The sequence below is a fragment of the Gopherus flavomarginatus genome, chromosome 1, assembly GCF_025201925.1.
Source record: "Gopherus flavomarginatus isolate rGopFla2 chromosome 1, rGopFla2.mat.asm, whole genome shotgun sequence".
NCBI lineage: Eukaryota > Metazoa > Chordata > Testudines > Testudinidae > Gopherus > Gopherus flavomarginatus.
This window is the reverse complement of record NC_066617.1, coordinates 56,401,739-56,415,926: the sequence shown is the minus strand read 5'-3', so window position 1 is coordinate 56,415,926 and position 14,188 is coordinate 56,401,739. Positions and strand designations below refer to the sequence as shown.

At 39.1% G+C, this 14,188-nt stretch overlaps 2 protein-coding genes across 2 annotated transcripts in view; both read right to left on the bottom strand.

Moving 5' to 3' along the window:
- Window positions 1–14,188, bottom strand: part of LOC127042868 (uncharacterized) — a 972,530-nt gene that overhangs the window by 128,340 nt on the left and 830,002 nt on the right. The gene's annotated exons all lie outside the window — the stretch shown is intronic.
- Window positions 12,512–14,188, bottom strand: part of PNPLA8 (patatin like phospholipase domain containing 8) — a 76,353-nt gene continuing 74,676 nt past the window's right edge. Inside the window, exon 10 of the mRNA XM_050936413.1 lies at window positions 12,512–13,760. Within this exon, the coding sequence (XP_050792370.1) occupies window positions 13,486–13,760 (275 nt within the window). The 3' untranslated portion in view covers window positions 12,512–13,485. The remainder of the gene's footprint in view (window positions 13,761–14,188) is intronic.

Below are 14,188 nucleotides of genomic sequence, written 5' to 3'. Positions count from 1 at the left end.
GGCTGCCTTCGGCGGCTTGCCTGCGGAGGGTCCACTGGTCCCGCAGCTTCGGCGGACCTCCTGCAGGCACGACCCCCACAGAGGGCTCCTGTGGCTTGCCACCCAAAGCACATGCTTGGCATGTTGGGGTCTTCAGCCGCCCTTGGTGACAAGGTTATCCATAGCAAAATTATGTGAAGTCATTTTCAGAGGTTTCAAGTTTAATTTCCCTCTTATTCCTAAACTTACCTCATGGTAACAGAGCTACATGATTTTCCAGGTAGAAGGATAAAAGTTAGTTCTAATATAACTTTCAAACTCTCAAACTTTCCTAAATTATTTTTTTCTGCAACACTTGTAACTATTGACTCCTTGTCTATTGGTCTGTATGATTGCTTCTCTTATCTGTTTTTCTCTCTTTTACCTCCCTATTTCCCAGTGCCTGACATAGCTGAAAAAGAAGCCAGACACAGTCTACAAACCAGCTTTTAACTGACAAGACCAAGTTCCTGGTTCCAGCTGAGCAGCCACATTAATCCACTGAACAGGAACCAAACCATCGGTTTTGCTGAAAAAAAAAAAAAAAAGACCATATACTTGAGATATAGTCTTATCAGGTTATAAAGCAATTACCGTAGTGTGACCAGGGTCCCAGTGGGGGCCAGCTATGGTCACTCAATTAGGGTGAACTGCAAAGAATGAGGCAGAAAATCCCCCCAAAAGCTGGTGGATATTCCAATACTTAGATTTACCAAGCCAGCATAAAACAGCTTCTTCATTACCTTACTGGTTGCTCAAGAGTCCAAACAACACAGTTCCCTTAAAGTGATCCAGCCTCAGGACTCCATCTAGGTACCTAAGTCAAATATGATGATTTCTGAAAATCTTATTTCCATCATCTAAAAGAAAAGGTTCTACCAATCCAAAAGGATCGGACACATTACTTCCCAGGTTATTCAATATTCCAGATCTTACCCAAATACACACTACAGCCAATTCTTATTAATTAAACTAAAATGTACTAAAAAACAAAAGAGAGAGAGAGAGAATCTATGGTTAAAAGATCAATATACATACAAACATACGTTCAATTCTTAAGATTCAGATTCATAGCAGAGATGGTGAGCTATGTAGTTGCAAAGAGTTTTTTCAGGTTATAGGTTATAGTCCAATGTTTATATTTCAGGGTGATCCAGTTAGAACTGGGATCTCAGTCCTTATGGCTCAGGCTTCCCCTGCATGAAACCTCGAGCAGATTTGAAATAAACAGGATCAGGACCCAAGGGTCTTTTTATACAGTGTTCTGGCATCCACTTGATCACACAGTCCTGGTTAAACAACAGGCTTTTGATGTAACCCTTTGCTTTCTAACCACCACCAGTAATTAGTTACACAAATTAACATAGGGTAACACAGTCTATTACAAACTTCAAAAAGGCATATAGACAATGACACTATTTTACTCAAGATTCATCTAAATGTTAATATTCCCTTTTGATCTCTGAATTAATAGTTATAGTGACAGAAAGGAACTGTTTATTTACATTCTGTAAAGACATGCTATAAAGACAATGGGTTTCAATAAGGCAAACATTAGCAAACTCAGGGAACTGGTAGGTAAAATCCCACGGGAAGCAAGTCTAAGGGGAATAACAATTGAAGACTGTTGGCAGTTTTTCAAAGAGACATTCTGAAGGGCACAAGAGCAAACTATCCCACTGTGTAGGAAAGATAGGAAGTATGGCAAGAGACCACCCTGGCTTAACCAGGAGATCTTCAATAATCTAAAACTCAGAAAACCTACAAAAAGTGGAAACTCAGTCAAATTACGAGGAATTAATATAAACAAATAACACAAGTATGTAGGGACAAAATTTAAAAAAGCCTAGGCACAAAACAAGATCAAACTAGCTAGGGACATAAAAGGAAACAAGAAAACATTCTACAAATACATTAGAAGCAAGAGGAAGAGCAAGGACAGAGTAGGCCCATTATTTAGAGGGGGAAAGACAATCACAGAAAATGTGGAAATGGCAGAGGTGCTTAATGACTTCTTTGTTTCGGTTTTCACCAAGAAGGTTGGTGGTGATTGGACGTCTAACATAGTGAATGCCAGTGAAAATGAGGCAGGATCAGAGTCTAAAATAGGGAAAGAACAAGTCAAAAATTACTTAGACAAGTTAGATGTCTTCAAATCTCCAAGGCCTGATGAAATGCATCCTAGAATATTCAAGGAACTGACTGGAGATATCTGAGCCATTAGCAATTATCTTTGAAAAGTCATGGAAGATGGGAGAAATTCCAGAAGACTGGAAAGGGGCAAATATAGTGCCCATCTATAAAAAGGGAAATAAGGACAACCCAGGGACTTACAGACCGGTCAGCTTAACTTCTGTACCCGAAAGGATAATAGAGCAAATAATTACTTAATCAATTTGAAAACACCTAGAAGATAATGAGGTGATAATCAACCAACAACATGGATTTGTCAAGAACAAATTGTGTCAAACCAACCCAATAGCTTTCTTTGACAGTGTAACAAGCCTTGTAGATAGCAGGGAAGCAGTAAGTGTGGTATATCTTGACTTGAGTGAGGCTTTTGATACTGTTTTGCATGACCTTCTCACAAACAAACTAGGGAAATACAACCTAGATGGGGCTACTATAAGGTGTGGGCATAACTGATTGGAAAATCGTTCCCAGAGAGTAGTTATCAGTGGTTCACAGTCATGCTGAAGGGCATAACGAGTGGGGTCCTGCAGGAATTGGTTCTGGGTCCAGGTCTGTTCAATATTTTCATCAGTGATTTAGATAATGGCATAGAGAGTACACTTATAAAGTTTGTGGATGATACCAAGCTGGGAGGTGTTGCAGGTGCTTTGGAGGATAGGATTAAAATTCAAAATGATTTGGACAAACTGGAGAAATGGTCTGAAGCAAATAGGATGAAATTCAATAAAGACAAATGCAAAGTACTGCACTTAGGAAGGAACAATCAGATGCACACATATAAAATGGGAAATGACTGCCGAGGAAGGAGTACTGTGGAAAGGGATCTGGGGGTCATAGTGGATCACAAGGTAAATATGAGTCAACAGTGTAATGCTATTGCAAAAAAATTGAACATCATTCTGGGATGTATTAGCAGGAGTGTTGTAAGCAAGACACGAGAAGTAATTCTTCCACTTTACGCCATGCTGATTAGGCCTCAACTGGAGTGTTGTGTCCAGTTCTGGATGCCACACTTCAGGAAAGAAGTGGAGAAATTTGAGAACATCCAGAGAAGAGCAACAAAAATCACTGAAGGTCTAGAAAACATGACCTATGAGGGAAGATTGGAAAAATTGGGTTTGTTTAGTGGAGAAGAGAAGACTGAGAGGGGACATGATAACAGTTTTCAAGTACATAAAAGGTTGTTACAAGGAGGGAGAAAAATTGTTCTTAACCTCTGAGGATAGGACAAGACACAATGGATTTAAATTGTAGCAAGGGCAGTTTAGGTTGGACATTAGGAAAAACTTCCCAACTGTCAGAGTGGTTAAGCACTGAAATAAATTGCTTAGAGAAGTTCTGGAATCTCCATCATTGGGGATTTTTAAGAGCAGTTTGGAGTGGACAAACCCTTGTCAGGGATGGTCTAGATAATACTTAGTCCTGCTTTGAGTCTGGGGGACTGGACTAGATGACCTCTTGAGGTCCCTTCCAATGATTCTATGCTAGTATTAAAGATACACACAATTAGTATCACTTCTAATAATATAGGTTTGCATTTCAAAGTTCTAGCCTACCTAGCCATAGAATGGCCCCAATTACCATTTCTAACATGTCTTTAAAGGTCAGCTTTGGGTCATTCAACCTGCAAACTGCTTAACCCTCTCCGATCATGAGTTACTCTTTGTATAAGATTTGTTGCAAATATAGAACGGTAGTAGAAATAATGCCTTGTATAATTATATTTTAATCAGACAACGTCATACTTAGTTTTGCTAGTAAAGTACTCTGAGAAAATCTGGAGATGCTCTAAATGAGGTTGTTTTAGCTTTAGGTTAATAGATACAGGCATGATGCAAGCCTCTCTCCCCCCTTTATCTGGGTTTTCACAACTGAGTGAATCTTAAACCTAAATTGTAGATTTACTAAGATCAGCATGTTACTTTATTGGCTTGCCAGCTGCTGTATGTCTAGCTATCCTCTGTGGTGTTATTTGAGAAAAATCAAAACAATGGTATGGTCTTTCCTTCTTAAAATTTAGGGCGTTCAAATTCCATTTCAATTATTATTTTTCTTAGGCTACTACAGTTATATGATACTGTATTTGGTTTCCTTTTTAGAATGCTCGAACTGAAATTAAGCTATAATTATAAAATATTCTTAAGACACTGTATTAATTTACAATTCAAAAGACAAACTGTATTATACCAAAGAATATTTTTAAGTATACTTTGCTCCCAGTGATTACAAGAACATTTAAACTCATGGTTTGGTATGTTGTTGTGCTGAAAGATGCCAATGGCTGCTATCAGATAATCAGAAATCTTATTAAAGCCAGTGGATATGTCAATCACTCTCTTTCAAGTTCAGCAGAAAGAGTGATCAAGCCCCTTTACATAGTAAAGACAGCTGCAAATAATTGATGCTACCACCCGAGGACTAGGCTGTGTGATGTGCCAGAAAACCTGGTTGCAAAGGTATGGACTAGGAGATTGGGTTACAGCCTGTATGTAGTAGAGCAGAAGGCTGGAGGAGTTGTGAGCATGACCTCCAGAGGAAACAAAGTGACAGAGTTTCTTAGGCACAGAGATCACAAAAGTCACAACTGAGGGTTTCAGAGCAAGGAAACTGCCTGCTGTTGCTTATTTCTACTGTGGTCAGGAAAACAGGACTTCTTTTTTGGGAAAGAAACAATATTCCACCAAGAAAATCTTACTCGTATAACTGAGGTTCTCATCTTACTGGAACCGACCATGCAGGGCCCTAAACTTGGCTAGCATCTTGGGCCACTCTACTTCGTGTGGGGCCTGATCTGATAGGCAACCTCTGAGCACATCTAATGGATCAGGTCTCATTCAACATCCAGCTGGAGGAAATAATGCTCACCTTATAACACTTAGTCTAGTGGTTAGAGCCCTCACCTAGCATGTAGAAGAATCAGGTTCAATTCTCCCCTCCTTGTTAGAGGAGGAGAAAGGAGATCCCTATTCAAATCCTATCTGCTTTGCTTATGTTCTATGGACAATAAAAGAGGCTCCAAACATAGAACCTTAAAAAAAACAAAAAAAAACTTTATTTCCCTCCCCTGGCAGGTGAAACTGCCCCCACATTCCCTTCCACTCATGTTATTGAAGAGTTACAGAAGACCTGTGGATTTCCTAAGTCTCTAGGGTAGCATAAAGATAAAGGAAATCCTGTTATATTTATATTAATTGATTTTAAAGGACTTTGAGATCCAAGGTGCTTAGTGGTTAAATGGGTAGGCTTAAGGATGATAAACAAGAGATCTATACCTGTTTCTTCCTTTGTTTGAGCTTTTCCTTCCTATTGCCTCTCATGATGAGATAAGAATTGTGTGTCACTTCTGCAAAAGACCTGATACCATCTTCATCTAAAGTTAAGCAGGGAACTTCCATTACACTTCCCCCCTCCCATGGCATTATTGATTATTTTTGCACAAGACACAATACTGAACACACTTCTGGCAGGTAAAATTCCTTTCACTCTACTTTTCAAAGGTATTTGTAAATGTTAAGTTTACACATTCACTGTACAGTGTAAATTATATTATTTTAAGGACAGATTTTGCTACCTTTATGAGTCTGATTAGGGCTGTCAAGCTATTAAAAAAAATAATCGCGATTAATCGCACTGTTAAACAATAATAGAATACTATTTATCTAAATATTTTTGGATGTTTTCTACATTTTCAAATATATTGATTTCAATTACAACACGGAATACAAAGTGTACAGTGCTCGCTTAATATTTTTATGACAAATATTTGCACTGTAAAAAAACCAGAAGAAATAGTATTTTGCAATTCACCTAATACAAGCACTATAGTGCAATCTCTTTATCAGGAAAGTTGAACTTAAAGATGTAGAATTATGTACAAAATAAACTGCATTCAAAAATAAAACACTATAAAATTTTACAGGCTGCAAGTCCACTCAGTCCTACTTTTCGTTCAGCCAGTCAAGTTTGTTTACATTTGCTGGAGATAATGCTGCCCTGCTTCTTGTTTACGTCACCTGAAAGTGAGAACAGGTGTTCTCATGGCACTGTTGTAGCCAGCGTTGCAAGATATTTACTTGTCAGATGTGCTTAAGATTCATATGTCCCTTCCTGTTTCAACCATCATTCCAGGGCACGTGTGTCCATACTGATGATGGGTTCTACTCAATAATAATCCAAAGTAGTGTGGATTTTCATTATCTGAGTCAGATGCCACCAGCAGAAGGTTGATTTTGTTTTTTGGTAGTTCAGGTTCTGTAGTTTTTGCACTGGAGTGTTGCTCTTTAAAGACTTCTGAAAGCATGCTGCACACCCCGTCCCAATCAGATTTTGGAAGGCACTTGATATTCTTAAACCTTGGGGCGAGTACTGTAGCTATCTTTAGAAATCTCACATTGGTATCTTCTTTGTGTTTTGTCAGATCTGCAGTGAAAGTGTTCTTAAAATGAACAACATGTGGTGGGTCAACTGCGACTGCTATAACATGATATATGGCAGAATGCGGGTAAAACAGAGCAGGGGACATACAATTCTCCAAGGAGTTCTGTCACAAATTTAATTAAAGTATTATAGTTTTTAACAAGTGTCATCAGCATGGAAGCATGTTCTCTGGAATGGTGGCCAAAGCAAATGGGGGCAAACAAATGTTTAGCATATCTGGCATGTAAATACCTTGCAATGACAGCTACAAAAGTAGGACCATTCCCAGCAGATCGAGCGAGGTGATTATTCCCCTCTATTTGGCACTAGTGAGGCTACATCTGGAGTATTGTATCCAGTTTTGGGCCCCCCACTACAGAAAGGGTGAGGATAAATTGGAGAGAGTCCAGCGGAGGGCAACAAAAATGATTAGGGGGCTGGTGCACATGATTTACGAAGAGAGGCTGAGGGAACTGAGGTTATTTAGTCTGCAGAAGAGAAGAGTGGGGGGGGGGGATTTGATAGCAGCCTTCAACTACCTGAAGGGGGATTCCAAGGAGGATGGAGCTCTGCTCTTCTCAGTGGTGGCAGATGACAGAACAAGGAGCAATGGTCTCAAGATGCAGTGTGGGAGGTCTAGGATGGATATTAGGAAACACTATTTCACTAGGAGGGTGGTGAAGCACTGGAATGGGTTACCTAGGGAGGTGGTGGATTCTCCATCCTTAAAGGTTTTGAAGGCCCTGCTTGACAAAGCCCTGGCTAGGATGATTTAGTTGGTGTTGGCCCTGCTTTGAGCAGATAGTTGGACTAGATGACCTCTGGAGGTCTCTTCCAACCCTAATTTTCTCTCATTCTAAAAAGAAGGCAACATTATTTCCTGTAAATGTAAACGAACTTGACTGGCTGAACAAGGCGGAGGACTGAATGGACTTGTAGGCTCTGAAGTTTTACATTTTGTTTTTGTATACTTTATTTCAATTACAATGCAGAATAGAATATATATGGAAATGTAGAAAAACATCCAAAATATTTAACACATTTTAATTGGTATTCTATTGTTTAACAGTGCGATTAAAACTGCAATTAATCATGATTTATTTTGTTTAAGTTAATTGTGAGATTTAATTGCGATTCATTGACAACCCTAATTCAGATTAGTACCTTACTTCAAAAGTAGTCCCATAGTTTGTACTACACACAAGGTGAAATCCTGGCTGCAGTGAAATCAATGGCAAGGATATAACTCTTTCTTTTAAAGCATTTTAATTCACCTTTAAATTTGACATCTATTTTTGTCCACTGTCTAAAATTGGGCATTGCCATCTTTTCTCTAGACTGAAAATTTCAGTACCTCTCTGCCTTTTCTGATTCAGTCTTCCTTGTTTTCCCACCTTTTGTTGTTCTCTCCCATTTGTCAGGATTTTTTTAAAAAATGTGGTAACAAAACCAATTACAATATGCTGTTTGAGGGCTTACATGCTAAGCATAGCAAGATTAAAATCTTATTCTATCTACATATTCCTATTCATACAACCCCATGATACGATACTAGAGGTTTATTTTCCCCTCAGCAGTGTCATTTTGTTGGTTCTTTTTCAATTTGTTAACCGTGATATCTCCCAGAGCTTTCACGGTGGTACTGCACCAAGGCTGTATGCCTCCAGCTCGTGCTTTTGCATTATTCTTCTCCCATGATCAAAATTACATTTCTTCTTGTTAGAGTCTCATTTTATTGGTTTTAGTCAATTTCTTCACTTTAACAAAATCATAAGGCATTTAAATCCCATTGTTCAAAGTATTTGTGATCCCTCCAAGCTCAATGCAACCTATGCAGTTAATTGACACATTCTCCAGCCCATCCTCCAAGTCATTATAATTTTCCTGCAATTCTACCTAACCCAGTGGCTCTCAAGCAGGGGTATGTGTACCCCTGGGGTATGCAGAGGTCTTCCAGAGGGTACATCAGCTCATCTAGATATTTGCCTAGTTTTACAACAGGCTACATAAAAAGCACTAGCAAAGTCAGTACAAACTAAAATTTCATACAATGACTTGTGTATACTGCTCTATATACCATATACAGAAATGTAAGTACAAATATTTATATTTAATTGATTTATTTTATAATTATATGGCAAAAATGGGAAAGTAAGCAATTTTTCAGTAATAGTGTGCTGGGACACTTTTGTATGTTTATATCTGATTTTGTAAGCAAGTGGTTTTAAAGTGAGGTGAAACTTGGTGGTACACAAAATAAATCAAACTCCTGAAAGGGTTACAGTAGTCTGGAAAGGTTGAAAGCCATCTAACCCACTTTTTTCTAGCACCGCTATGAGCATACCAAAGTGCACCAGAGCCCCACATGAAATACAATCTTAATTTATGTGTAAGGTTGTGGGAACACATCCACAGCAGACGAGATTCCAATGAACTGTTACCGTTTTTCTTGAAGTAACTAAATAGGAAATCACAAATGTATGGCCCCTGTATATTTTCACTTGGCCCAAAAGGGAAATCGTGCTCCTAATTCATGCCTGTACAGTGTGTTTTGTCCTGAGGATCAAAGTGTTTACTATGAAAGGATTTTGTACATTTGTCCTAGGAATGTGTGTGTAATGGTATGAGAGAGTCAGAATTAATTCTACTCTGCAGCTCAGCTCACTTTTATGTATAATTTATAAGTACACCTAACAAGAGAAATAGAGCTACAGTAAATAATGTTGTTACACTGTAAAGAATAGAAGAAAAATTGTTACAAATAAAGACCAGATATAGGCTAGCTGCAGAAAAGATTTAATAGAATAAAATCCAGTTCCAGCTCCAATTGAAGCAAAAGCAGAACTCCTTTGGGAGCAAAGTGAATTTGCAAATGTTACAAATAAAGGTTGAGAGCCATCTAACCCACAGGGAGGGGAGAAAAGTGAGGTAGGCACTGTGCCCTACTTTACCCTAAAATGTCCGTTTTGCCAAAGGACATTGACAGAATGGCTTGTCTTTTCACCAAACACCTCCTGTACCTCTTTCAGTGGTGTATAGGTTTTGTTTTTGTTTTTAACCCCCCCTTCCTTACTCCACAGCTCATAGGAAAGATTGTCAGTGAACTAAACGGATTCTTGCCATTCTTTTGACTTTAAGGATACTTGAGGGTGAAGATCCTGAAAAGAGGGTGGGAGCTGTATAATGCTTTTCCCCACCAAGACCCAAAGGTTGCACTTACCTCTGCAGCACTCCTTGGTGTCCGGTCATGGCATTGCAGGGGAATTAGAGTCTAGTGACCCATGACGACCACTTCCTTGGCCCCACAATGGACTGTTGCTGTCTGAGTCTTCCCAGTCCTTCCCTAGAGATTATGGCAGTTTTCTTCAGGGCTTTCCCTACTACTTGTAGGCAATCTCTCACCGCCTCCTCCACAAGAGTCTAACATGCTTCCTGAGGATCTCTTCCAGCATGAATTCCCCAGACTCTTTATAGAGAAGAAACACCCCTTGCTCCTCTCTCTTGATCACTTCCTTTGACTGTGTTCACAGCTCTGTTTAAGTAACCCTCCTCTCTGATCTCTTCAAGCTAGGGTCAGTCATATAATTAAGCCCATCAGCCTCAGCTGGGAGATAGCTGTCTGGACACAGCAAGGCTGAGCCCAGCTTGCCTTAAAGGGCAAGCCAGGTTGCAGCAAAGACTATAGAAATGTTCTTTTTAAGTAGTTAACATTAGTCTTTGTTCTGGGAACCCTTTCTGGTGCACAAGGAGTCTTCATAATAAAAAATGACAAATTACCAATATACTTCATTCTTTCACCCAATTATTGTGGCATTCTGTTTTTCTAATCTTTCCCCAGATCAAGGAAAAACCCAACCTCACTCCCATCCTCTCTGGTGCCACAAATTAGAAAGGCTTCTTTGGCCTTTGGGTATCTGGAATTTATTTGTATCAGGGAGATCATTAAAACACTTCAGCCCAGGGTTACACGTGGGCTTTAACAGAACTTACTTGCTTCAAAGACAAAAAGAAACCTGGAAATCATGGAGGGTCTTATAAAGGTTGAGGAAGGAAGAACAGTTGGGGCAGAGAGGTGACAAGAGTCTCTCATGTGAAATTTGAAAGCCTAGATTTTGTTTTCCCCTAATGACACAATGAGATACATGGCACCCTGCTCAGTGGAATACAGGATCTCAGTAGTAGCTTCCTCTTTCTGCTCTGAATCCCTCTTAGAGCCCCTCCCTCAAAAGGGTTCTTAGAGACAGGCTAATGCAGCTACCTATGATTTAAAAAGACACACACAGCAGTGGGCAATCAAAGGAAGTGAGTCATTCTGGGTAACTGAATTATGTAACAGAAGATCTAGACTTTGGTTGCTACCACTATCCACTCCAAAAAGGCAAAATGGCAGACGGGCTTCTGAAAGGCCTCCAATGCTGCTTTGCTTCTTGACATACTAACACTTTGAAGTTCAATATCTTATCCATGTTTAAAGAGCCCATTAGACAAGCCTGACCCAGGGATGGATCCTGCAACTTTTACTGACACAAATCGTCCCAGTAGAGTCATTAGGGCTACTCAAGTAAACAAAAGATGCAAGACTGAAGGCTAGATTTTTAAAGGTATTTAGGCACCTAAATATCTTTAAAAACCTGCCAAAGTCTCTATTTTTCCAGTAACATCATATTCACATGGTGGGTTTAAAAAAGAAAAAAGTGCCATTGCAGCTTGCCACAGCCCTGGTAAATTTCTGTTGGCTGGACACTCTCAACACTGCTGTGTTTGGCTCCCATTGTGTCTGACTCATGGGTTTTAGGCTTCCTGAGACTAAACTGTGGGCAAGCGCTGCCTCTGGGTTTTTGGGCACACTCTGAGGGATACAGCTCCTCTGTCAAGCACCCCCTTCTGAGAGCTGAGGGCCCACTGCCTTTGCCCTAAGACTACTGCTGCCTCCCTCAGACTCCCCAGTAGTTTAAGCACACCCTTTCCCAGAGCTCCAACCTTGTGGGCATTCTGGTTTACTACTTACCTCTCCAGAAACACGATAGTTGAAGCACACAACACACAGGGCTTTGCAAAGTTTTAACACAATTACTCTTTACTTTATATAGCATAAAAATACACAGATTTAGAAAAAATACCAAAACACCTATCTGCTATTCCCTGCTTCTGTTTCTTCACCTCAAATGTTCTTGGGCTTAGGCCTGTCTCTTAAGGAGCTTCGGAATGGATCCTTCCTCTCCTACTTCCATCTTGCACATGGCTTCTCCCCTGGAATATGGAGTCTCCTCTTACTCTGGCAGCCAGCCTTTTGCTTCTGGTCTCTTCTCCCTCTCTAAAATGCCGTGCAAAAGACTTTTTTTTTTAAAATAACTGCCAGCGCCCTTTGTCAGGTGACCCCCTGCTTTGTCTGGGCAGACTGGTTCTTTTGGGCAGAAACTAACTCTCTGTGCCAAGGTGCGTCTATGAGACAGAGGACCATCAAGTTTAATGATCCTTTATTGTTACCCCATGACACTACCCCGTGGAATTTCAGTACAACATGGAGGAAAAAAAGCCAACAGAGAAGGCATGCTAACTCCACTTCCAAAATGAAGTGTGTCGTTTGATAACGACACACAGAGTTTATAATCTCAAACTGGAATTCATAAATTGTACATAGACAGATTCCTCAAATCTTCACACAGCTACACCGTTTCTAGGGGTCCAATTATACTTGTCATTTTCTTTAACATATTCTCACTGAAATCACATAAATAAGGCTAGTGGAATGGGCCACAAAGATGGGTATAATAAAAATTAAAACAAAATATTTTTTCCAAAAGCAACCTTTTAAGCTACATATAAACACACAACACTAGTGTCAACCAAATACTGGGGGAATGCACACATGGATTTCAAGGCATAACAGAAAATACACATTTTATTTGAACTTATTTACTCCATGCATCATTTTTATATACTTTTCTTGTACATTGGTTTGTAAAGTTTGGTGCTATCCAATTCTGAGATTTCCATACGTTAAGAAAGTCACTACTGCAGCATGAGAAATTTATTTCCTTTATTATGTGACAAGAATATTTGCTGAGATGAGGTTTGAGAGTTATTTTCAAACAATGAATAAATTATTCTGGAGTAGAACCTGTAAAAGTTAATGCACAGCACATCTTAAAATTACAGAAAAAATACTGGTTGATTTTGAGTATTTTACATCTTTTTATAACCAGCAAACATCTTACTGGACAAAGTTAATTGTTACACACAAAAAAATGCATACTAATTATTTTAACATTATCTTTGAAATGGAAAAGTGCATTTACATGGGCCAAGCTTTAGGTTTTCATAAGCTGAAAGGATATTACCTTCACTGGCAGTAAAACAGCTTGTAGTATATATTGCAGAGCCTACAATACACTTATTTAGAAATCAGTTTGATTTTTGTTTTTATTTTAAATTCAGTAATAGGTAAACAAACAAGGTGTTACTGTCAACATGATTATGGTACATATTTACAAAAATGTATAGCACATTGTTTTTCATAATTGTCAATCTTAGGTGGTACAAAGTTAGCTAGGTGCAATGAATCTAAAATAGGCCTCCATGAACAGACAAAAAACCACCAGTATTTTACTACAATTAACTAGTACAACAGTAATGTTTCTAAAGCTCAAAAAAGGAACACCATGAAACCTTATTCCAAGGATGTGTGTACAAAGCAGGCAGCACTATACCAGTGCTTGACTGGGAAGTGCTTTCTCCAGCATTCCCTGGACTTTGACAGCTATCCAGAATTATACAGTATCGATGTATGCACAGATCTCTTATAATATTGGCTGGATTTTCTGGAACGGTATATATGAGTTTTCGTTAATTACATATTCACAGTTTGGAAAAAAATTGAAGTCCTTCACACATATAGGCTTTTAACCTTATCCACTCATTAAATTTCTGCACAACTGTTTTTTCTTGTATTAGGATTTTGGCAGCTTTTTTAATTTTTTCTTCATTTCGCTCTATATACCGTATTCCATCTGTCCGCAACTGACTGAGTTTTTCCTTACGATTTTCATCCAGAGGTATGTCTTCATTCATCAGAGGATTAAATCTGAAATAGGTGTCTGGAGGTAATAGGCCATCCAGCATAGTATGGACTTCTGGTTTAAAACAAAGATAGTAAAATGTCAAGTCCTAAATAAAGTTTCTGAAAAATCAAGAGAAAAGCAGTCCTACAAATTCTGCTTGCTTTTGCAGACTAATTAACTTTACAGCAGTTTCACCCCCACCAATCACCTCCTTCAATCTGTCCTCCCTCTCCACTGTTTCTTGGCCATAGTAGCTCTCATATCACCAAATTGCTTAGATAAACTTCTCTTCCTTCCCTACTTCTACACAAGGCGAACAACTCAGCTACCTCTCCACTTCACCATTTTACACTGATGAGAGGCATGGTAAATCCGTCTTGCCTTACTGAGTAGTCTCACATTGTTGCTCTGCTCATACATGGAACTAAGTAGCAGAAGAACTATAAAGATGTTCGGGTACTTTTTAAATCACTACGTATCAGTTCACTCTGTGCCTGGGT